Raw genomic sequence first — 23,133 nt, forward strand, 5'->3', positions numbered from 1 at the left:
ATTTCGCGGAGTGATTTTGTTACTGTTTGTTACTGCGCGCGGGTATGTTTTATTCATCGATGCCTGTCTGCGCCCTGAAATGTGTCATCGTTAATCAAACGTCTTCAGGCGTGCTTTCGTTGAGTTTTTTTTAACTTGAAGTTTCTGATGGAGTTAATTTCTTGTAAGAAACTAAAGTGACTGTAAAACAAATTAAATAATCATTTCTAGGATATTAAATTAAAAAATTAATTGAACTGTTAATCATTAAGATTACCTAATCTTAGTGATATCATATCATATGATATCAGCCTCGTCATCATTTGTTTTTCTATAGGTTTAATAAAGATCCTTACATCAATATCAAAAGTTTTTAAGGTGATACGAGCGTTCCTAAGAAACAAAATTGCGAACCTTATGACATGCCTGCTAATTAAATACATTCAAAATCACTAAAGTTTTAACGACTTTGTAGTTAAATTTTGTCATAGTTTTCCCAAGGACTTTTTTTCTTTACGTAGTGTCTTACATAGGGCCAGTCTGGTGGTACAGCCGTCAACTCGTACGACTTAACAACATGCCCGTCATGGGTTCAAGCCCCGAATAGACCGTGCCCCCATACGTAGGACCGACCATTCTGCTATGGGTAATCAATAGGTCACTTAAAGCCAAGCCCACTTCTCACCAGGGTTCAGGCAGGCCTTGACCGGCAGCGGTTGTTGTGCCTAAGAATAAGTGTCTTACATGCGAGACCCATTTTTTCCATATTCTGATACTAAATAACGGATCGTTAGTAGCAGTCCAAAGCCTCTTTCAACCATATAATATTCAAACATGTTAAACAGTTGAGAATCTAGATCCTTTTATTGACTTTTACAGGTTGGAAAAGATCGCTTTCAGATAATGATATCTAGATAAAAACATAAACCATTCACTTTAACAATTCAGATTTATTCTTGAGCACAGTAGCAGTAGTATACAGTATACAGACCTCATATTGATATAAAAACGTGCAAAGCAGCCTTGAAAAAAACATCGATTAGTCCAACATAGAAACAATTTGTGCCTTTTAGTTTAGTTTATCCTTGTTGTTTTAGATCAAGTCCAGATGTTACTAGATAAATAGCGCTCCACTATAATTTGTGGAATCTTCAAGTGTTCATTTAGTTGTCAGGATAGGATAATTTAGGATAGCCGAATGCATCGCTTTGTAAATGAATTTAAAATTGACTAGTGAATTGAGTTAGATGACATCGCATAAACTATTTAGTTCAATTTCTGAACATTTTATTGTTTTGATTCAGCATTCAATGTTCGTGCCAAAGCATAAATTGATTATTCATTGATTTTTTAATATTTTCTTTTTTTTTTTGTTGCATCGAAACATGTATTTAATAAAACATCAATTTGATCTAGATGATATGGTTTTAATTCCTGGAGGAACGTAACGTGTGGAGTTAGCATGTTTTAAATTTCAAACGCGCACGAAAACGACAAAAATGAGCTGCATTGCATCGTTCAAACATATAGCTGTAAAATGGACAAACAAAAAATAATTATAAAGCATCGAAGCGAACAAAAACGCTTCACGCGGCTGTTTGATAACTCCAACTGCTCCAATCGTTTCCATCGGAAAGGAAACATTTGTTCCAGCGTAGTTCTCCCGTGTGCTGCTGCGGTAAGTTGTTCTAACTCCATTCACGCCAAAAAGGCAGCAACAAAACCCACGAGGCGGCGGTGGCAGAGCCAGTAAAATGGAAAGTTTTTTCCAGTTTGGCTGTTCACAGTTCGTTGTTTTCCTAGCTGCTTTTCCCGAGCAGCTCTCGCGTAGCTTTTTTCCAGCGCTCTGCAGTGCTTTTTACCGGCGTTGTGATATCTCCCAGCAAAACTTTCGCGCAGTACAAATTCGTTCAAACAGCTGACACGCTAGTTGTGCAACTTGTCCCAATGCATTGTCGGGCTGGTTCGTGTGCAGGAGTTTTGGAGAGAGAGAGAAAAAAAGGATATATTCTACCGAGCGTGTGCCTGCCGCCGTGCTTTTGTTTTATGAACTTTTTAAGCATGTTTATTAAAAGTAAATTAAATTTTTCCCTCCCATGTCAACCGAACAAAAGCTGCACCCTGAAGCTCCTGGACGGCGGCAGTGGGGAGCTGGTTTCGGACGTAAATTTAGCGTGTGCTTTAGCGCTCTTTCTCCCCACCAAGGGGTTTGGTGCTTGCTTTTCGGTGCCAAATACCGAAATACACACCGGGTGGAAACATATGCTCTGCCAGCCTCAAACTCACACATACACACAGATAACAATCTGCAAAAATGCTTAAACACCATAGGGGAGTAGCATAAAATATGGTGAAACTTTTTACTAGCGCCTGGATAGGTTTTTGCGCCGTATCCGGGGTTTGATTTTTGGGTTCTCACCCTAACTCCCCGTTTTTTCGTCCCCCTTAGTTTCCAGTGCCACTGGTTCATGAAAATGAGTCCCGGACTTTCGGGGGCCAGTTTGACCGCGAGCACATCCGTTTCTGCCTCACCCGTCGCGCTGCCGCTTTGATTGTTTTGCCGTGAAACACATCAGCACAGAATTTGCAGCATTGTTTTTTTTTTTCGTTTCTTCAAACTCCCCACGGCTTTGGTTCGGTGTGATATTCGTATCCTTTTTTTTTTAGGTTGTGACAGGAGAAAAAGGTGAACACACGGCACGGGTTTTTGCACGACCTCCCAGGAAAAAAGCAGACAGGAAACAGATGCACTTGCACTAGTTTTGCCAAAGCTTCGGTGTGCCCGCGCACGGCGGCCACTGGGTGAAACAGTGTTACTTGTGTTCGCTATGTTCGCTTCGGAGTTTGGAGTAAAAGTTTCACACTGTGAAAATTCATTTGCTCTCTTATCGAGCTGCGGGTGAGCAAGTGAAGAAGTTGCTGCTCGTGCTGCTGCTGCTGCACCGTTAGAGTGAGTCAGTTTTTGTGTGTCGGTGAGTTGGCTGTTTGCAGAAAGGAACCTTCCTCCAAAACTTCAGCCAAGGGGACAATAATGAACTGTCAAATGGGAACAAATAATAAAGTTATTTGATTTATCTTCCCTTGTGACCACCTGAGCCGCCCAGGAGGGATTGGGAGTTTATTGTCGCTTCGAGTGGAGTTCGCTCCGAGCGAGTGGTTTGCGTTGGCTAGACTGAGGAGGATCAAGGAAGGATCAGAGAGGAAGAATAAGCTTTGACACTTGCTGAATCCGTTCGAAGCAGTTAAAGGACACATTTTTGATGCCATATGAAATATACTAGAAAAAATTATATATTTTACACGGTTTTAAGATATGATGTGAATTATTATTTAAGGATATCCAACGGCAAGCAACAGATCAGATCATGTTTTGAAAATATTCTGATTTTTTTATTAATGGAACATTGTTAGATACATTTCTCCATTCTTGTCTTCTATCTGCATTGACCATTTACATATTTAGGTTTTGTGTCTGATTACGGTTGAAATGCTCCAAAATGAAACTATTCGATAGCATTTCGACTCGATGGCATTCAACATTTCCAAAAGAAATTACCTGCAGAGTAGTAATGTGCTCTTTGCAGCTCACCCGCAACTCCGATCCGACTCCGACTATTGTTATTCCAATTTTGACTCCGGAAAAATCCGAACCACTTGTTCCGCGCGGTGTCGTATTCGTCCGGAGTGGTTTGGAGTCAAGGTCGTTCGGAGTCGTCCGGAGTTGAGGTCATTCAGAGTCGTCCGGAGTCGCCCGGAGTTTTTTCGGAGTCGGAGTCGCCCAGAATCGGCCGGAGTTGGAGTCATTCGGAGTCGCCTAGAGTCGGTGAGAGTCAACAGGAATTCGAGTTGGCAACAGAAGCCGTCCAGTTAAATGTGTTTGTTATCTTTTTTTGTCTTTCACTCTGCTCGTGTAATTCGTATACAGGCATTTGTTTCGAAGACTCCGACCCCAACCGATACGACTCAAGATGACTCCGGAAGACTCCGAACATCTCCGAAAGATTCTTAACGACTCCAGATGACTCTAACTACCAACGACTCCAGCCGACTCCTGGCAACTTCGAACGACTCCTGACGACTCCGGACGATTCCAGATGACTCCAAACGACTCTGGGCAATTCCGGACGATTACGAACGACTCCGGATAATGGTGGCTGGACTTAACTGCCGGAGTTGGTTCCAAAATGATCGGGGTCGATTACGGATTTTTGCCTACTTTACTTCTCACTATTACCAAAGGCTCTACAGCAACGAGTACTAACTGTTTCAAGTCCATTACTAGTCACTTTTTCACAAACCTTTTGTAGCGGTGTATAATTTCAACGACTCCAACGACTCCAAACCATTAATTTAAATTAAGCCTGTATAAGAATTGTTATTTATTATAAACCTTCAATCTTTATCTTATTTTGTTGTTGTTACAATTTCAATACTTTTTTAAAGAAGTATAATCGTATAATTTGAAAACTATTTCAATTAAATGATATATTTGATCATATTAAGGACTTTTATGCCTTTAATCAAATATGCATATCTTTTCACGATGACGTAGATGGGTTTAAGCTGTCTTGCATACATACTGACACAACATTCCAACACCCCCACTGGTAAGACGAGCACTCTATGGCTCGGTGGAACAATTACAAGCAATTCACAGCTTCCCCACAACTCGTGCAGTGCCCGCTGGGGAAGGTTCACACTTTTATGTACGGATAAAGTTTTATCTTATAAGGATAGATAGGGAAGCGAAAACAAAAAACATTACCGCTATCGGCGGTACCAAATTGATCGTTCGTTCGTTCGACGAACCGGGGAAGTCTGGGGCATTGCACACGCACAGAAGGCAAAATCGCCCGATGGGAGGGGGGAAGCACTCTGCTGGAAAAGACCAAAACAAAAACATACCAATAAAATCGAAAAACGGAAAAGTTTGCTGGAAGGAACCATCGTCCCTTGAGGGAACTCCGGGCTCTTCATCATCGTTATCGTGTCTGGATGCACGAGCCCTGTTGGAGAGGATGGGACAACGATGAGTGTGTAGTGCTCCCTGTGTGATTGGAGGGGGAGAATAGATAGAATCGATCAGATCAGCTTCCGGGCACTGAAGGATGGCTATTGGATTGATTCGACACTGTCTTAACGAACGTACTGCTTCTTTCTTTTTTTTATGCCCGTTATTGTTGTTGTATCTGGTGCCTCCAGGAATTCTGGGAACAGCAATGGATAATATACGACGCTCGTTTACCGGCTCGTTACAGGCTCACATGTTCAGCAAAGTGCCTCCGGGGGAGCGTTGGAATAGGATGCGATTGGAAGGTTAATCGTGCCATGTTTGCCGTAGTTATCTATGCGCTTTTCTCTCCTGCCCGGGACGCAAGCATATTCACAATCCACAATGGGTAAGGGAGAATGGGGAGAGATATAGGTCTTTGTTTTATCTTGACAATCCGCACTCTAGCGATATGGTACAGGCAGACAATAGAGGGAAAGAAGTGAAGACTTTTTTCCTGTGTATTTTTCAAGAGCAAACGCACAAATAAGAAGGCACCGCAAGGAATCGGTACTCGACCAAGGATGCCCTCCTTCTTGAGCTGTAGTACCGTGTTTGTTTCTCTTTCTCAGTGTCTGCAGTGAACAGCAAGGAACGACCTTTCTTCTGATGTTCCCATTCTTGCCGCTCATAGCATCAGCAATCCGGGAGGGTATCACAAAGACCTGCCCCGAAGTAGTGCGAGCACAATAAGAGGATCATATGCCGGTGCCTCCGCACCCGAGTGTGTTCCGTATGCGTTTTGTCAAAGGGGACATAAATTTACCTTCAGGTGTAATTTGTCGCTCGTTGCGAAGATAAAACCCAAACACCACAACAATTGCGAATATCGCCGATATGTTCCTTGGTGGTAGGGGTACTTTCTTTTTTTTCTATTCTGCTCTGCTCTGCTGCTCCGTCCCCGAGGGTTGTGGCGCACCTGGAATACGCAGAGTCCTTGCAGGTTCCAGAAGACGCAAAAGAATCCCGCTTTATGAGCACAATTAGATGAAAGCGAACCGGTGAATGGCCTTTCGAGAGTGAGCGGCACACCCGTCCTTACGGAACCCGGTGAACCGTGTCCTCTCCGGGGTTTGAGTGGCATGAACCGCAGCAGCAGGGAAAGCATGCAAGGTCAGAGAAGTGCAATTTATTTGCACGAATATTTAGAGCTTCTGGCCTGTCAACGTGGTCGCATTGTTGTGCGATACTTTATGTGTATGTGTGCATTACTTTTGTGGTGTTTTGTTCGTTGAGGTTAGAAATGAAAACGGTACAAGGATACAAATTTATGTGCTTTTTTCTTGACGGATTCAATCTCAGGTTTTTCAGAGGCCTACCCCGACCCGGGTGCTAATCGTCCTTTTAAGCGAACAAAGGCGCACGTAAATAGTTTACATAGGAGCTAGGGAAATCCATCCTTTAATGGTTTATCCGGGGTTGGTCTCTTCGGTAGCGCTCTATTCAAATGTTGATCCAGCTGTTTGTACTTGGTGTGTGAAATTAGCTGAAGCGAAATAGGAAAGAGGAAACCTTCTTTCCAATCAGCAGTTTAGCAATTATCGTTACAATCAGAAGTTACGATCCGGATGTGGATAAGCGCTATTAAAAGAATGAACGACTGTGAATAGGAACGGTTAACTTTTATTTCCTCGTTTTGGTTTTTGTTAATATTATGGCAAACATATGTATGGGGCATTGTTGGTTTGAAATCTTAATAAACTTTTGATTTTTCATTTTTGGTCAGAAAATTGTGTTTTTTTCCTTTTCAATATTTTAAATTCTCTTTATTTTTGGCACAAATTTTGAAAAGATAATGAATGACCATGGACAATTCTTCTTAGGAATTGTTGCCTTTGTTTCAAAGGCAGACGCTTTGGTATGATACCAATGGTTTGCAATAGAGTCCTTGCAACGACTTCGATAATATTGTTATTATTATTTTTTTATCAATATTCGTCCACCCGGCTTAACGAGCAGCTTTGAAAACTTAGTACATACCTGATACATACTTGTAAGACTTTGTTTATATGAGTTGAGACTCGTGTTGAAATCAAAATACCTCGAAAACGTATTAAATTGTCTTATCATGGCCGGTAAAGGATATTGACCGATCCCAGCCGACTCTGATTCCCGTCGACTCCCTTCGACTCCAACTCCCATGGACTCCGGTTGATTCTGACTCCGGACGACACCGATTCCAATTCTGGACGACTCAAACTCAAGATGATTCCGGATAACTCCGATTCTGACGACTTAGACCCCAGACAACTTCGACTCCGGTTGACTCTAACTCTGACTCCGACTCCGGACGACGGTCGAATCTACAATATCATCCGGAGTCGGTTCCATAATTTTCAAAGTAGGATCCGAGTCCTCTCCGAGCTTTTTTTTATTTTGCTTGAGCTGTTACTGGAAGATAGTTTTTTAAGTTCTAGTTTGAAAGGGTAAATATGACGAAATCGATCTCCAACAATCAATGGTTCTCATCTTGGCTTTAACCATCACTTAGGATCAAAACTTACTGCTTACTGTGAACTTCTTTGATATCTCTGAACATTTCCTGGAGTGGATTGAACATTTCCTTCAAAATGTCTTTACACCTTGAGCCTATCATAACTTTTAATTGTATGTATTTAAATATCGCTTAATTCATACTAACTTAATCATGTAAACCCTTACCAACTGTTCTTTAGAACGCTATCAATTTGTCTTCCTATAAATTATCTGTTCTAATGTTCTCCGCGTAAACCGTCACGCTATTTCCACTACCAAAAAAAGGCTCCCCAAAAGGGAAGCAAAAGAGAGAAAAGAAAGCACGATACACACACCGCGCGCGCGTAATTATTAAATTTAAATGCAACAATTTCCTGTGCCGTACACGCACGTTTGCATAAATAGTCCGGGGATTCGGGCCGGCGTAAAGTAAAACGGTTTTATTATACCCCGTGCTCGACCCTGCTCGATCACCGTTAACGATCATCGTACCCGGATCGTGCTGGCAGAGTCTGGTAATGACAGTCCAAAAAAGAAACAGTGGAAATAAAATAAATTTTAACGGATGTGCGTACAACGGGTGAACGGCTTGTGCCGAAAAATGAGAAAAACAAAATCATACAAAACAAAATCACCGCAAAACGGCCATTCGAGTCAAAGCGTATGGCGGCCGTAGGGCTTCATTTAAATTAATATCTTTACGCTCCGCGATCCGGCTTTCGGCCCTGGATGTGTACGCGGAATGCATCTGCTTCTTGTTGTCTCACGCGTACGCCCCGGCCCGGCCCGGTGTGTGTTGTTTACTCCCGTTTCCATCCAGTAGGTAATGGGGTGATAGAGTAAGGATGTTGGGTTTTGTTGTTTGCGCTTTTTTTGTCGTACTTTCTTTCTCTTCCCACTGCTCTCCCGCTTTGAATATAAACAGAATGAAAAATAGGCAAAACATGAAACGAAAACTGCACTTCACAGACCAAAATCTGCCCGCAAACAAACGGACACAGAAAAAACTGGCGTTATAGAATTCATCCCGTTGAGCAGGAATCTGAAAAAAACCAACCCCATACGGAGGAAATTCATAAAAATGCACAAAAAAGGGCCACTCCGATGTGCACAGCAAACGAAAAAGAGCATTACAACAGCAGCACCACCAAACGGGAGACAATGAGTGCGATGCACAAGGGGATGCAGGGGATTTTGAGGGGGAAAGAAAGATACTAGGTGGTACAACACAACACCACTCGACAAACAAGCAATAATGAAAGGGAACCCCGTGTGTCTCGCCGTGGCCATATTTCCATGCACCACCGGCAAAACATAAATCCGTCTCACATGGTGTGCAGCCAGCGAACCGAAAATGCATCAAGTGACTTGAAATATTTATAGATCCTTTCGCTCCGCCGAACACACACACACACACACACCCCGCCCTCGTTTCCGTTCTTCGCGGTACTCGCCTCCAAAATGTGTGCGTAAATATTTTTGGAAATTTATGAAAGGAAACCATCATTCTCGTCATCATCAGCATCAGCACGGTGCGGTGGGCCACGGCGGTTGATCATATACTGCACACGCAGTGCAGTATGTTCAGTTGCCGGATCTTATTTATATATCGAAAAATGCAGCCACCCAGCAGCGGGACTAGGTTTTTAGTCGTATAGTTTTATTTATTGTACAAGAAGAAACGGGGAAAGGATGTCGGTGTGATGGGTGATGATCGTTTCCTTCGATTTGCTGTAATTGTGTTTGTCGCTTCCGATGGGTTCGCTGACAAACGGGAAATCGTCAAGGGAGCTGGAAGGTGTGATTCGATGTGTTTTTCTGGCATGTGTGGTCGGATGGGACGGATCGATACCACCAGATTGGATAATTTTTTTAAAGAATTTCTGGTAAAAGTCAGCGCAGAGTGCTCTTTCTTTTACAGTAATCTATAGTTCGAAAAGATTATTCATTTCCCAAATTGATTTCCAGAACAGTACGTCACATGTACACTCTTATTAGATTTGCAACAATTTTGTTGATGTTTGCAATAATTTTGTTTGTTTTTTTTTTTTGTTTAATTTGTAATTATTTATGAATCTGAAAAGCATTTAAAGTGATAATATTCGTATCATTACTGTTTTACTTGTAGTATGTTTAGATTTTTCTGTGAAAAGGTAAGCTTATTCAAGTATATGCTTGTTTTCGTTTGATTTGTTTGGTTTATTTGTTTTTCAATGATTTAAATAATATTTCTTGCATTAAGTAAAATATTTTGAGCTATTTGACTAGATAATTCGATTTTTATTCCACATACCGATACCAACTTTTATTTAAAAAAAGCGATTTTCAAAAATATATGTTTAATAGTTATCAAACTCATCAAACCCGCAAAATGTATAGTGTCACGTGACATTGATATTATTCAGGGAATTAAAAAGTGTTCAAAATATGTTATGATCACCGGAATACCCTGTAATAATGATATCAAATGCCGTCAGTGCATTAGAATGCTAATTCCGGAAGCATAGTGTCCCCAATTCCTGTCAAGGATTTCCCTTTCTCATCCTTTTTATACATTTGTATTTCTATCGTAAAAAAATACATAAGCTAAATCAGCATAATTTAAACGACAGGCACACAAACACACACACATTTACCATTTCAAAACCTCTCTAGCATCGTCAATTCGAAGCTACAAGCGGTAGCTAACTACAAGCTGGCTGGAACAATCGAGCAAACAAATGAGCACGTTTTTGGTCACGTACGAACGATTTCAGGTGAATTAATGTGTTGCCACTTTATTCTACCGGCATGAAAATGCATGCAGACCATTGTGGTTGTCTTCTCTTCTTGTGTCAGTTTTTTCTTGTGTCGCGTTGCTCCACGTTAGGAGAAATCATCTGTTAAGGTTGAAACACAATCTTCGCATATGCGGGAAGAATGCGTGCGCCAAACAAAGAACACTGCGGGCAACAACATTATCAGGCGGTTGTTGGAAATTTATAATCATGCGTTGGAATACCCGTGGTGGAAGAGAACGTGATGAGAGTGTGCGGTTTGGGGCACCGGGGTGTGATGGGTGTGGAAGTGGAGGAAGGAGCGACTGCAAACTTGTTCTGATCCTTCCAAAGTATCGGTAGACTAATCCCCAAATAAACAGTGCATATCATTCCAATTTGCTATACGGGTTCGGGGCCAATACTTCGTAGTTCTAGCTATACTTAGCCCATGAGTTATCCTTCCCAGGAAAACGTATAGCAGTCCTATCCCGCTGGTGGTATTTAATTTAGTTTCTACCAGGCATAATTCGATTTCTGGCAAACTGGTTTTACTGCAAAAGCGATCAGAAATGAATCCTTTTGATGTATCATCCCTTCCGGGCACACAAGGGAAGGGTTTCTTTGGAAATGCTGTGCGGGAAGAATTCTTAGTAGTGACCCTTTTTTGGGTTCAAACTATTCTGCAGATAGAGGATGTTTTGGGATCGAATTATTAAGTCATTATGATTTGTGTACCAAGCGATTTCACTAGGGGTAGTGTATTCATCCCAATTTCTTAGTTTTCAGACATTTGTCTTCAGCAGAATTTGGGATGAAGTACCTTGAAATTTCGCCAATACTGGACGATCATCAGGATCATCAGTAAATGTTGAGAGTAATATATATTAAGTCCTATAGGCATACCCTTAATCGCATAATCAAGTTGAAATACTAAGGGAATGGAAACAAAGGAAACCCAAACACCGATTACGCACCAATTTGGTGTAGAATCAATCGAGCTAGGGTAGAGGGATTTCCCTGCATTTGTGTTTTTGTTTCCGTTTGTGTAGAGGGAAAAGTGTGAGAATGAATAACAATTATTCAGCTCCCCATTGCCAAGCTGACCGCGAACTAATTAGAGAAGTTTATCATTGCCCGGGTGTTCTATTCTTATGCTGATTCCGCTCCACAAACCTGCTGGCAAACGCACACAAGAGGCCCTGTGTGAAGCGAGTGAATGGAGCGCGCACTGTGCATGAATTATGCTCGGCTCCGGTGCGAGGGCGTAGAGGCTGCGACCACAGAAAGGAATAAATTATATCGCGCAATCCAGTCTCGCATCTAATTACCCAATCCGGCACCGCACAGGGCGATGGTGTTTCCCGCTTCTCGCTCCGATTGCCGTTTGGCTCTTTTGTTTTTTTTTTTATATTTCTCTCTATCTGATATCCATCCATCGGAACTTGCGGGCAAAACCTTTGCAGCATAAACATGCATAAAATACCTTTTGACGGATCATCTCACCGACTGCCTCGTACACACAGTACCCCGAGGGCAGTTCCCTTGTAGAGACACACCATCGCCCTATGGCGGGTTGTTTTACAAAACCTGCTAAACTCTCACCATCGTCCTATCCGAGGGTTTTGTGTTGAGGATATGGAAATGGAGAAAAAGTCGCCACCCAACGTCAAATTAATTTCTGTTCCAAATGGTTGCTGCTACCGGCACCGGGTGCAGCTTTGCAATTCGAAACATATTTAAACTTTTTTGTTCTATGGAATGTAACGCTCTCGTTTACAGAGCAAGGGTAAAAAACACAATGAAACTTGTCATTGGAAACCGTGGTACACGTAATGCAGTTAAAGTTCTCGCAGTTGGGAGACACCAAAAGTGCACATTCGGCCAAGTGTGAAGCCCAAAAAAGTGAAACCAACACCGAAAAGAATGTTAATTTTTTTGGTGTGTATGCACAGCAGTGAAAGGCCTTTGTGTTTGCAGCGCAACTATCGTATGGGAAGGAATGCACCGGTCTTAGCTTAGCTGCCTGGTGTACCACACACTGGTAGTGCCAGCTGATCGATCGACGGCTGATGTGTGTTGGTTAGTTACAAGAAGGAGATAACTGCGAATGCGGCATGTGACTGCAGTTAAACACAGCACAAAATGAGCATCAACATCATCAACAACCCCGGGTGCCGGGTGAAGCAACACCGAACCGCTATTAGCATATGTTGTGTGCATGTCTTTCTTTCTTGTACGCTGGAGGCGTATGCTATCTTACACGTTTAAAGTAAATATGAATTAGCTTTCGTTCTTTCTACTCAGCAGCAGGCTTTAGAGAAAATGGGTTTACGTTAAGTCAAATACTTTTGTGTTGCTTACTGTACACTTTTGCCGTTTCTTATTGCTTATTTATATGCTTATTTTTAATTATTTCTTTCCCCATCGGAGGACTCAATAATCATTGAAGCAGTTCAATATATATTTTTTCTATTGGTTTTGTATTTTGTCAATAATAGAAGTTTTTCGTTAGGCAGTTAGAACAATGTTGAAATTAATTTTGAAATATTAATGCCAATGATATGCTTTTTAATGCCTGATTTGCCTAAATTAAATATTACAAAGCACGAAACAATGGAAGCTTAAGAGAAATAACTAAACAGTGTTAATAAGTAAAAGTATAAATAGGGTTAGAAAAAAAGATTTTACATGAAACTAGCAAACGTTGTATAAAATTAAAAAAAAAAACTCGAGCAATAAAAGTATTAATTTACACCTTGGAAGAGGAAACATTGATGATCAAAGATAAATTGGCATCAATAGACAACTTATATGCAATTGTAAATCCTTTTTTGTTATTTATTTCTTAGAAGATGGTCTTTGAGTTTCTTTACAAACAATTAATTAACATTTACTTTCTCCAAATTTTACTTTTCCTTTTCCGCCTCCTTCACCTGAATGGGTGACAACTTCTATTTATAGCCAAAAGGTCCAATAATTGTTGATGCGCTTTACATTTGTTCTTTATCTCTGCTTGATATGGGAGTCGGTATTACATCAGCGACACGCCAAGCCAGTTGCGCTCATGCAGGCGAGCAGCGCTTATCAGTCGACCATATTTGCCCATTCAGTTCAGCTCAAACATGCATGAATGCATCCTCCTCTTACGGGGTGGCGGTCACTCGGCTCCTTACACCACCGTCCAACATACACGTACCACTTTCACAAACACTGTAAAGCAATTCCCGGTACCGGAGATTGAATTCCGACCCCGGCAAAATAAACAGCCGATGCAACCGATGCTCGTTCCCAGAACGCCGCCATGCCAATGCTCTGTTCGGGCTGGGTTATGTTGGTTTTACACTCCATTCCCGTGTTCTCCATCACTTCAGCATGAAGGGTCCGACCCTGTGCACCTCCTGCTTCGTTCCACCTTCACCCTTTTGTTCTCGCTTGCCAGTGCTGGAGTCGGTTATGCTATGTATGTTAGTATGTTTTGGAAAATGCAATGCGTGAAGCGAACCGTGGCCACCCATTTCGTCGTGTGAGAAACAATTGTGTCCGGCTGTGCAAAGGGAATAAGTGCGTTCATGTTTGTGTTCAAGCGCCCCTTCGTCCGTGCTTGTAGAGACAGAGCGAGAAGGTGTACGCGCGTTTGTGCAGCAGGATCTGCGAAGCCAGGAAAGATGGTTGAACACGCATGGTTGACGAGTGTTTGTGTGTGTGTGCATCGCGACAAAATGCAACCCTCCCGAAAATACCTTCGATACACATTGGTTTTTGGGGGACCCGGGAGCGTTTTGCAAGCGTCGCTGGGGGAGTTGGATGTGCAAAACCGGGAAACATGAAGAAGATTCTTTACGGTTTGCTAGAGTTTTGCCAAAAAAAAAAGATTTAAAAAAACACAGAGGAGCCCAAGAGAAACACCGAAATGGGTGGACACAGACACAAAAACGGCTTTTCTTTTGTGCAAACTTAGCCGTGTGTGACGCCGCTAGTTGGTCCGAATCCTAGTGAAGAATTTGGGAAACGGAGGGTATTTGGGAATGGTAGCTACCAACACAGAACGGATTGTATTTTTTGTTTTTGTTTTTTGAGAAGGGTATCACTTCAAAGGGCGGTAGCGTAATGCTACTATTGCTACTCTAGAAAGCTTCAAATTCCTTTAGCACAGCAACGGTTTGCACCTGTAGTTGTAAACCGTATTAGGTTCACTTTCGATTTTTTCAGACGATCTAGTAAAGTATTCTTCTGTCACATTGTTTCATGCTGAAGCGTTCTAAAACACATGTTAGAATTAATGAAAGAAATAGATTACAGACAAATTCAATCATTATGTAACATTGAATGGTTATGAAACATTTTTTAATTGCTGTTATATTACACTGATATCAAGGTCAAAAAGATCTCGCCAACAGAAAAAAAGCTTTTATAATGTATAAAAATAATAAATTGGAAAGCTTGGTAATATGGCTTTTGCTTTACTGTAATTTAAACGTATTAAAAAGGTACGTTATACACATTTGATAATAAAAAGTTGAGTTATTCTCTTCATTAATTGATCAATTATTACAATTTTAAAGAATAAAAACCCAATGATCTAGACCAGATGTATATTTTGATACATGAAATCGCCAAAAATCAATTTTCTTAAAGTTCATCTTTCAGAGTGTTTTTCTAAGTAACATAACAGATTTTTGCGAATTTCTCTTATCAACACCAAAGAAATCGTTATCAGCAAAGATTTGAACTGACATGAAGGAATCTTTTCTCTTACTACCGATTGGCAGTGGTGCTCAAATAGCAAAACTGCCTTTCATCCATCACCAAGGTTCCATGGTGTAATGGTTAGCACTTTGGACTCTGAATCCAACGATCCGAGTTCAAATCTCGGTGGAACCTGCCTCAGATCGACGAATCAACTCGGGGGTGAGAGAGGCACCTTTCTCCTCCTGTTTTTATATCGTTGCTTTACCTTAAGAAGTATATTTAAATCATATTAAAATTGAATGCTAATTTCAACAATTAAAAAATCATGTGTGCAGAAGAGAACAGCATAAAAAAAAGAAAGATGCACTCGCCTAGGACCGGTGAGATCCCCAAGTTTCTAAAAATGATGTAGACAATGAATAAACCTCGAATGACCATTTTCTTGTATAGGAAAATGAAGTAACATAAAAAAATTACAAAATACCGCATTTTACAAAGATTGTACAAATAATATTCGTTACCGACAAATGGAGAATTCGCGCACTTTATGTAGGAAAAAAATTGCATCGACAAATTGGTTAGACATTGAGTAATTACCCCCGACCCTGACCACAACCCCCCCAACAGAGCTCATGTGCTTCCTGCTTTCCATGGCGTATTTTTACTCCTCACAAAATTGGATTTTTGATGCTTCGATTTGCGCTCGCTCTGTTCGTCGGTTTTGTATCAAACGTTCCGTTTTGTTTGCACTGGCAACAATGTTGCCCAGCACTTTGTACCATTCGCCAAAAATTGCATTGACGAGTGGCCTACCCCCTTGCTGCTTGCCAATGCTTCCCCACCCGGTGCTACATGAATCCCAACTGCATCGGTGTTTGGTAAGGAAGGAACGGAACGGAGATGGAACAACCACGAACAACCTATCACTGGGATGAGTTGTTTGATAAGAGGAAACGCAGCACGCAATACAATGTAGCAATGGAGAAGAGCAAGGAACAACCCCCCTGCCTCCCCCCCAAATAAAAAAAAAACAGTTGTTAACGTGTCCCGCTACCTCTCCGCCCTGGGTGGTGGGATCCATATGCATATACCCTTCCATGTTTTATTTCATTTTCGTTTTGCGCAAAACGTTTTACTTTTATTATAGCTCGATGAGTGTGTGTGTGTTTATTATTTGTCTTTTGTATGCCGCACTCTCCAGTGCATAGTGCAGTTTTTCTGTCGGATGTGTGTATGTGTTTTTTGGTGACGAAAAGTGCATCGAAAACCTTTTTAACTTGGTGGTGGCTCGCCTTTTTTTTCTGGCTTGTGTTTTGCTTGAGAGGGCGATATGAGGCAGACAAACATGTTGAAAGCCCCCGGTAGTGTGTTCTCTCCCCATTTGTCCAACTCTTCACGCTTGCACAGAATGCTTAATACTGCTCGGGATGCACTTTGTTCTCTGTCAATTTTAAGGTTTTGTTTTTTTGTGTGCCTTGTTCAAAGTGTATTTGCAATGTTGCACAGTGGGAGAAAATAATTTTATAATTATTCTTGTGATTTTTTTCTGGCTCAAAAAGAGCATTAATGTGGTGCAAATGGGTTGAAAAACAAGTTAAAAAATATAACAAATAAACAATGAATTCATCATCATCATCATCGAGCTAGTAAAAAACATGGTCAATGTAAGTCCAGATTTAAGTACAAAAAAATTGCTGTATTTTATGGACTTTAAAATATATTTTTAAATAAAGGTATGAATTTCAGAACAAAAGTAAATAAATAATATAAAAAAGTTTCAACGTTCCATTCGTATGTTTTCCCAATATCTCATTCGTGCCAGTATTATAGCCGTTGTTTTAAATTATATACCTTTGTTCTCTACCCTTTCCATACTACACACTCTTTCTCTCACACACATACCCATAAACATTTACAGAGAAAGAAGTTAAAAGCGATAAAAAAAGGTCCTGCATCTATGCGTTAAGAGTGGATGCAAACCCGAGACAGGAACCAAAAAAAGAACATACGCTCAAGCCACACAGCCAAACCACCAGCTCACACTGCTCATATGCAAATGGCACAACGAGGTTTGGTAAAGCATTATTAGCTCATATGCATCACGTCACAGAACAAAGGCAAAACGAAAGCAATAATATGCTGTGCCGAATATGCCGGCTAAAGAACCGACAGCGGACTGGATTCGGGTGCCGCTGCTACGGTACGGTTGGGCAATGTTGTTGGGCTACGTAATGCAATTTGTTTGCCGTTTGCCTTTCCCTCAGCTACCATAATAGGGGGAAAGGGGGACCTGTAGGTTCCCTTATTTGGTTGGGAGGAACTTGTAAAAATTCACAAATAAAAGGAAACTGCTCACACGGAACACGGAACAAGGGAAGGTGATAAAAACAGTCAGAACTGTTTTGCAGCTTTGCAATGTGCATACACGTACACGCAAAATAATTATTCTTATTTTGGTTCGTTGTTGTGTTATTTAACCATGCCAAATGCACCCCGTGGTATCAGGTTGTGTTAATGCAACGGTAATTAATCGGTGATGCACCAGCACGGTGGCAAGGCAACAAGTTATGTTCCCCAATAATCGCAAAGTGCAGTTAATGCAGTGAAGGACTCCCTCGGGGTTGATAATGATAAAGATTATTATTTTTATTGTTGTTGTGCCAGTGTTATCACCGTTACGATTACGATCGGTTTCTGATCGGTGGATGCAAATTTGCACCATGAAATGGGGCTTTTCTGTCAATAGAAATACTTTCATTTGTTTCTTTATTTTTTGCATAATTTCATGCGAAGGTTCACTTTCAAATAAAACGTTGCTCTTGGTGCGTTAGGGTGATGTCCGCTGTTCCCGCTGAGCAACCGCTTCCGCGTCAGTTCAGAAATAGCTTCCCCGTTGGCGAACTTGCCTTCGACGAAACCGAGAGTATGTTATTGCAAGGATTGCTCAGATGAATGTCTGCCCTGCCAAACATCAACTCTCTTACACACTCTGCGCTCACTCGTTCTCTCATCCATTCGCTATATTCGTGTTTGATTTTGAACTCCCTACTCTCACCCGCCACCCCCCGTTAGGGGGTGGGGGTGGGATTGAATTTGTTTTCTTTCAAAAATAGTTTTGAGAAACAAACAGGTGAAAGGGGGAACGGTTTGCTGAACGGTTCCGTTCACTAGGCCGTGCGGTCTGTGCTCTCGTGCTCGGTTTTGCTGCTCGTTCGGTCGGTCTAGGGCGGTTTGCAAACGGAACCTTTTCCGTACCGTGTAGCTCAGCGTCAACCGGGTTCCATGGTGTAATGGTTAGCACTTTGGACTCTGAATCCAACGATCCGAGTTCAAATCTCGGTGGAACCTACAGGGAAATATCTACTTTTTTGAAGGGAAAATGATAGAGAAGTTTATTTATAAATGATTTAAGATCGTTCAGCAAACATTTGAAGAACAATAATGAACACGAATCGTATATTGGTTTAATAAAATACAACGAACACATTTAAAAAAAATGACTAAACTTTAAGGTATTATTTAAAATGATTATTCAGAACATGACGAAAAAACACTTATTTCACACACCTTTTGATAGTTTTGAATCAATATAAAGAAACAACATAAGGTATTTGAATGCTGATTCAAATGCTTTTAATTGCAATAAAAAAGTTTGCTTCGAGTTTGAAATTCTGAAGAATATTGATGCTGTCGAAGCTACGCTCTGTGTTAACGAATACGAATCCTTTTTTATAAATTTGTTACCTCACTTTTCATAACCGCATTGCATTCCGCTTTGCTCTGCAATCTAACCGCCAACCTTTGCCAGCGCTAACATTACGCCAACCATGCAGCATTTCAATCTTTAGCCACATCTCATATCATTAGCGGCCGTAAGTGATTACATGCTTGCTCCTTCCCGTGCACCCCTTCCCCTGGTACGTACCGGAGCTGCATCTTAACGTGCTGCCCTCGATCATCGTCCCTCTATTTCCCTGCATTCGGCCATTTATGCTGCAAACGTGGCTACTCACGCCCTCACCTTTGAGCCTGTGGTCTTAGAGCATAGCATTTTTTCTCGTATTTTCCCTTGTGCTTTTTCCCTTATTAACGTCTTGTTTCTACTTTGTAGCGGCCCCCTTCCCCTTCTGCTGCAAATGGACACGCGTCGGACGTGACCGTTGAGTTTTTCGCTCGCACAATCCCGCACAAACCATGACTACGATGCCGAAGTCGTCCCCGGTACAGGGCGGCGGGATGGAAAATTGTTGGGTTGGATAGTGTGGAAAATTTTGCATTTCTTCTTCCTACTCCCCACCCACCTAGGCTATTGTCCTCCCCACTGCTACTCACGGTGCAAGCGAAGCACCCGAAAGCCAAACCGATTATTGTCCATGGCATAATGACAATAATCGGCAAACAATAAATTATCGCAAATTACCGAACGCACTCACCGGGGGCACACCGGGGGGCTAAAGGGGAGAAGGTTGGCAGTTTTGTTATGCTTGGAGAAAAAAATGGCTGGCCGAGAGGAAATGCCGGGTACGAAACGTAACTGGTACACGAAAGACAAACGTGAATTGTAAATGCGATCCATGGCGTGCCCGTGGTTGGGTGAGATGTTGCTGAAACGTCTCTTTTGCAGTCTCGTTCCAGCCATTGGTGAGGCTACAACAATGTTTTCTCCGTCCGCTGTTTACGGTGCCCAAAAGGTAATGATGGTAGAACGTGGTGCATCGGATGCATAATTGGTGGATTCAGCTGGATGTGCCATTTTGCCTATGCAGTTAGTCACGCTCATGGGTTCAAGCCCCGAATAGACCGTGCCCCCATACGTAGGACTGACTATCCTGCTATGGTAACAATAAGTCACTGAAAGCCAAGCCCCCACTTCACCAGTGGGTGGGTACAGGCAGGCCTTGACCGCCAGCGGTTGTTGTGCCAAAAAGAAGAAGAAGAAGAAGTTAGTCACGCTCGCTTCGTTTTGGCACATCGTTTTCGTCGAAGTACGCGGCGCAGCGGTACGTTTGTGGAAAACAAAAGTTGGTGGTTTTACATATTTGTGGTGCGCCAATATTTTGCCCAATATGTTTTCCACCGTAAAGAATGTAACATTTAATTCCCCCTGTCTTACGGTTACGGTCTGGTGGGCAAGCGGGTCATAAATTTACACAGTCACAGTTTGGCGAGGAAAAATGCATTTTGGTTTTTGAAGAGAACACTTTTCGGAAAGATTTCCGCTTCCCATTTATTGCCAGCAAAGGCCAGCAGGCCTGCTTTCCGGGATGCCAACCGGGTTTTGCCGCTGGATGTAACTTCGTACGCCGCTGAGTCGGGCGGTCTGTAGCGGGCCTACCTCCCGTGGATCGATTGTGTGGCCCATAATTCATAATGCTGACAATTTCCGGTGGACGAAACGATTCAGTTCCGGGTGAAAGGATGCTGTTGTAGTGAGATACAACACTACTACTTCCGGGGGGGTTAAGGTAAAGCTTTTAGTAGGATGCTCTCTCGAGAACGTAGCACATGAACTAAAACGCAATAAAACTACTACATAGAATTAAAGTATTACGAAATAAATAAGAAAAAATAATTTCACCTCAGTAAAACGCTCCTTTGACTGTTTTTACCATTATGCAATAACATAACAAATCATCAATTTAGCTTAAGCTGTTTATGTGTTGTGTCCTCCTTAAGGTGACTTTATTTGCCAGATGCATTAGTTTGGTAACATCGTAGTTCCTGGTTGGATTAAAAAATAAAATATCAAACCGCATATCTTCCCCTTCTTCTTCTTCTTCTTCTTCTTCTTCTTCTTCTTCTTCTTCTTCTTCTTCTTCTTCTTCTTCTTCTTCTTCTTCTTCTTCTTCTTCTTCTTCTTCTTCTTCTTCTTCTTCTTCTTCTTCTTCTTCTTCTTCTTCTTCTTCTTCTTCTTCTTATTTTTCTTCTTCTTCTTCTTCTTCTTATTTTTCTTCTTATTTTTCTCCTTCTTTTTCTTCTTCTTTTTCTTCTTCTTTTTCTTCTTCTTTTTCTTCTTCTTTTCTTCTTCTTTTTTCTTCTTTTTCTTCTTCTTTTTTTCTTCTTTTTATTCTTCTTTTTCTTCTTCTTCTTCTTCTTTTTCTTTTTCTTCTATTTGGCGTACCGTCATACGCGGACATGCCGGCCGACACAGGATTTCGAGATTTAATTCATTACCACACAGCCACATAGTCAATCCTTGTTGTTATGGGGGGACAGGTCCATTCTTGGCTTGAACCCATGACGGGTATGTTATTGAGTCGTTTGAGTTGACGACAGTACCATGGAACCGCCCCTACTTTTCCATTACTCTTAATCATCTGATGATATCAACAGGTCCCATACCAGATGAATTGAAATACATCGGAATCTATTTAAGATGCAGTTATCAACATGAGAATAACGGTGTTTTATCTTATTATGCTCTAATTTCCACACACAAAACATACATTTTTGTAGTCGTTGCCGCTAAATTTTAATTCTAACTAACCTATTTTCGTCTCTAATGCACTAATTTTGATAAAGTTATATAATTTTTGTCTGAAAGGAATCGATTTGTGACATTACGTATGGTTTATACGTTAATTTTGGGATATAAGTTATTTAACAAATTATCGTAAATTCTGAAACTATGTATTCTGAAATTATTCTTGACATTGTATTTCAAGGTGATGACAAGGTCTTGAGCATTTTTAAAATTTTATTTGATTTTCCGCCCAAAATAAAGGTCAAACAATACACGGATTTGAAGTGTTTTAATATTGTAGAATTACAATTGTCATGAGTATCTTCAACTACCTTGTTAATTTAAAATAAATTTTGAGAGTCAAAATTTTGTGGCAATGACTTTAATCCTGTTTGGAATTCCATGCAGTATATAGGATCGGTCTAGGAAGACGCCGGCACTTAAAATTGGGTATGCAGACATTAAAATAAGTTTTAAAACTAAAATGCTGTAGTGTGAGAGTGAAGATTATGGACAAAATTGTGAAAATATCCGAATTTTGAATCAAAACGATCGCAATGTGAAACATGAGCTCGAAACTGTCTGAAATATGAATCAAAACATTGTTATAATTTTATGATTTTTTGGACGCTTCTGAGTAAACATAACAAATTACTTTTTATCTCAAAAACTACAAAGAGGTTTGGTGGATTAAATTTGTATTAGTAATAAAATTTTACATGCTATAATGTCTTAGATGTCCGTAAATAAGCAATACGAAGTGATACGATACATTAATTGAAAATGGCTTTTATTATTTCAGTTTTATTTGCAAGCAATGATTCATTGATGAAATAAACGACATGATTTAATCGGTGAATAATTGCAATAAGTGATGTAAAAGTCTTTAAATTCATCTAAAAATAGCTTTTACCATCTTGATTGTTTGTAACTAATCAAACACTTAAAAAATAATTAATTCAATCCACCAATAAGGTAAATGCAATGTACAAAATAAGCAAATGACAATGTATCTTAATCAAAACTGTTCTCTAATGATTATACACACCTATCACGGCATGCCATTTGATACAACTAACAGCACACAGCCAAAACAAAAAAGAAACAAACCAATTACATTACTGCAAAAGGAAATGGAACATAAATTGCGAACGAAATTATCTACACCCACGTGCCACGACGCGCACTGCACGCGGTGAGCCATTAGGGACGTGTCGATTGAAATGTTCTTTTCAAAAAAGTCTTGAAAAACAATGCAAATGTGAAAGCGAACGGTGCAGAATACAGAACTGCTTCCCATTAACGCTACTATTATTTGCTTTGTAACTACAATTTGTCATCGCGGTGAGCGGTTCTGAACTGAACTGTGGCTGTGTGGAAAGCTGGTCACCTCTCGTTGCACCTTTTACCTTTCAAACAGCGCAGCATGGCAATGCTGGGCAACGTTTCTTCACGCATTGGTCACATACGGTGTCATTTGCGCTGTAGTTGTTCAAAATTTCATGCCATAATGCATTCGCTACCTTCACTTCACCTCTGATGGGGGCGGTAGAACGAGGACAGCTGACTGTGTTGGGCTGGAGGAACTAGCTAACCGGAAATGAATATATTATGCTGGCAATAGAAAAATCTCCCACCGTCCTGATCTTTCACCACACGGCGCCGTGTCCACCTGCATAACCGGGAGAGGTTAGCAGTGGGAGCCTAGTCACCATATT

General features: G+C 41.0%; 1 protein-coding gene and 2 non-coding genes across 8 annotated transcripts in view; all 3 read left to right on the forward strand.

Annotated features, from left to right (window-relative positions):
- Positions 1 to 23,133, forward strand: part of LOC121600033 — an 84,988-nt gene that overhangs the window by 12,954 nt on the left and 48,901 nt on the right. Inside the window, exon 4 of one of the 6 annotated variants that reach the window (XM_041928300.1) lies at positions 19,064 to 19,184. The exons of 4 other annotated variants lie outside the window; for them this stretch is intronic. In XM_041928300.1, coding sequence (XP_041784234.1) covers positions 19,064 to 19,109 — 46 coding nt within the window. In that variant the 3' untranslated portion in view covers positions 19,110 to 19,184. Of the gene's footprint in view, positions 1 to 858; positions 1,041 to 19,063; positions 19,185 to 23,133 lie in introns of those variants that run through there. One more of the 6 variants, XM_041928301.1, reaches the window with a different exon arrangement.
- Trnaq-cug lies at positions 15,073 to 15,144 on the forward strand. Its single transcript has one exon. It is a non-coding gene; the product is annotated as a tRNA-Gln (tRNA).
- Positions 18,229 to 18,300, forward strand: Trnaq-cug. The gene has a single exon. It is a non-coding gene; the product is annotated as a tRNA-Gln (tRNA).

Source organism: Anopheles merus, chromosome 3L (genome assembly GCF_017562075.2).
Source record: "Anopheles merus strain MAF chromosome 3L, AmerM5.1, whole genome shotgun sequence".
NCBI classification, from domain to species: Eukaryota; Metazoa; Arthropoda; class Insecta; order Diptera; family Culicidae; genus Anopheles; species Anopheles merus.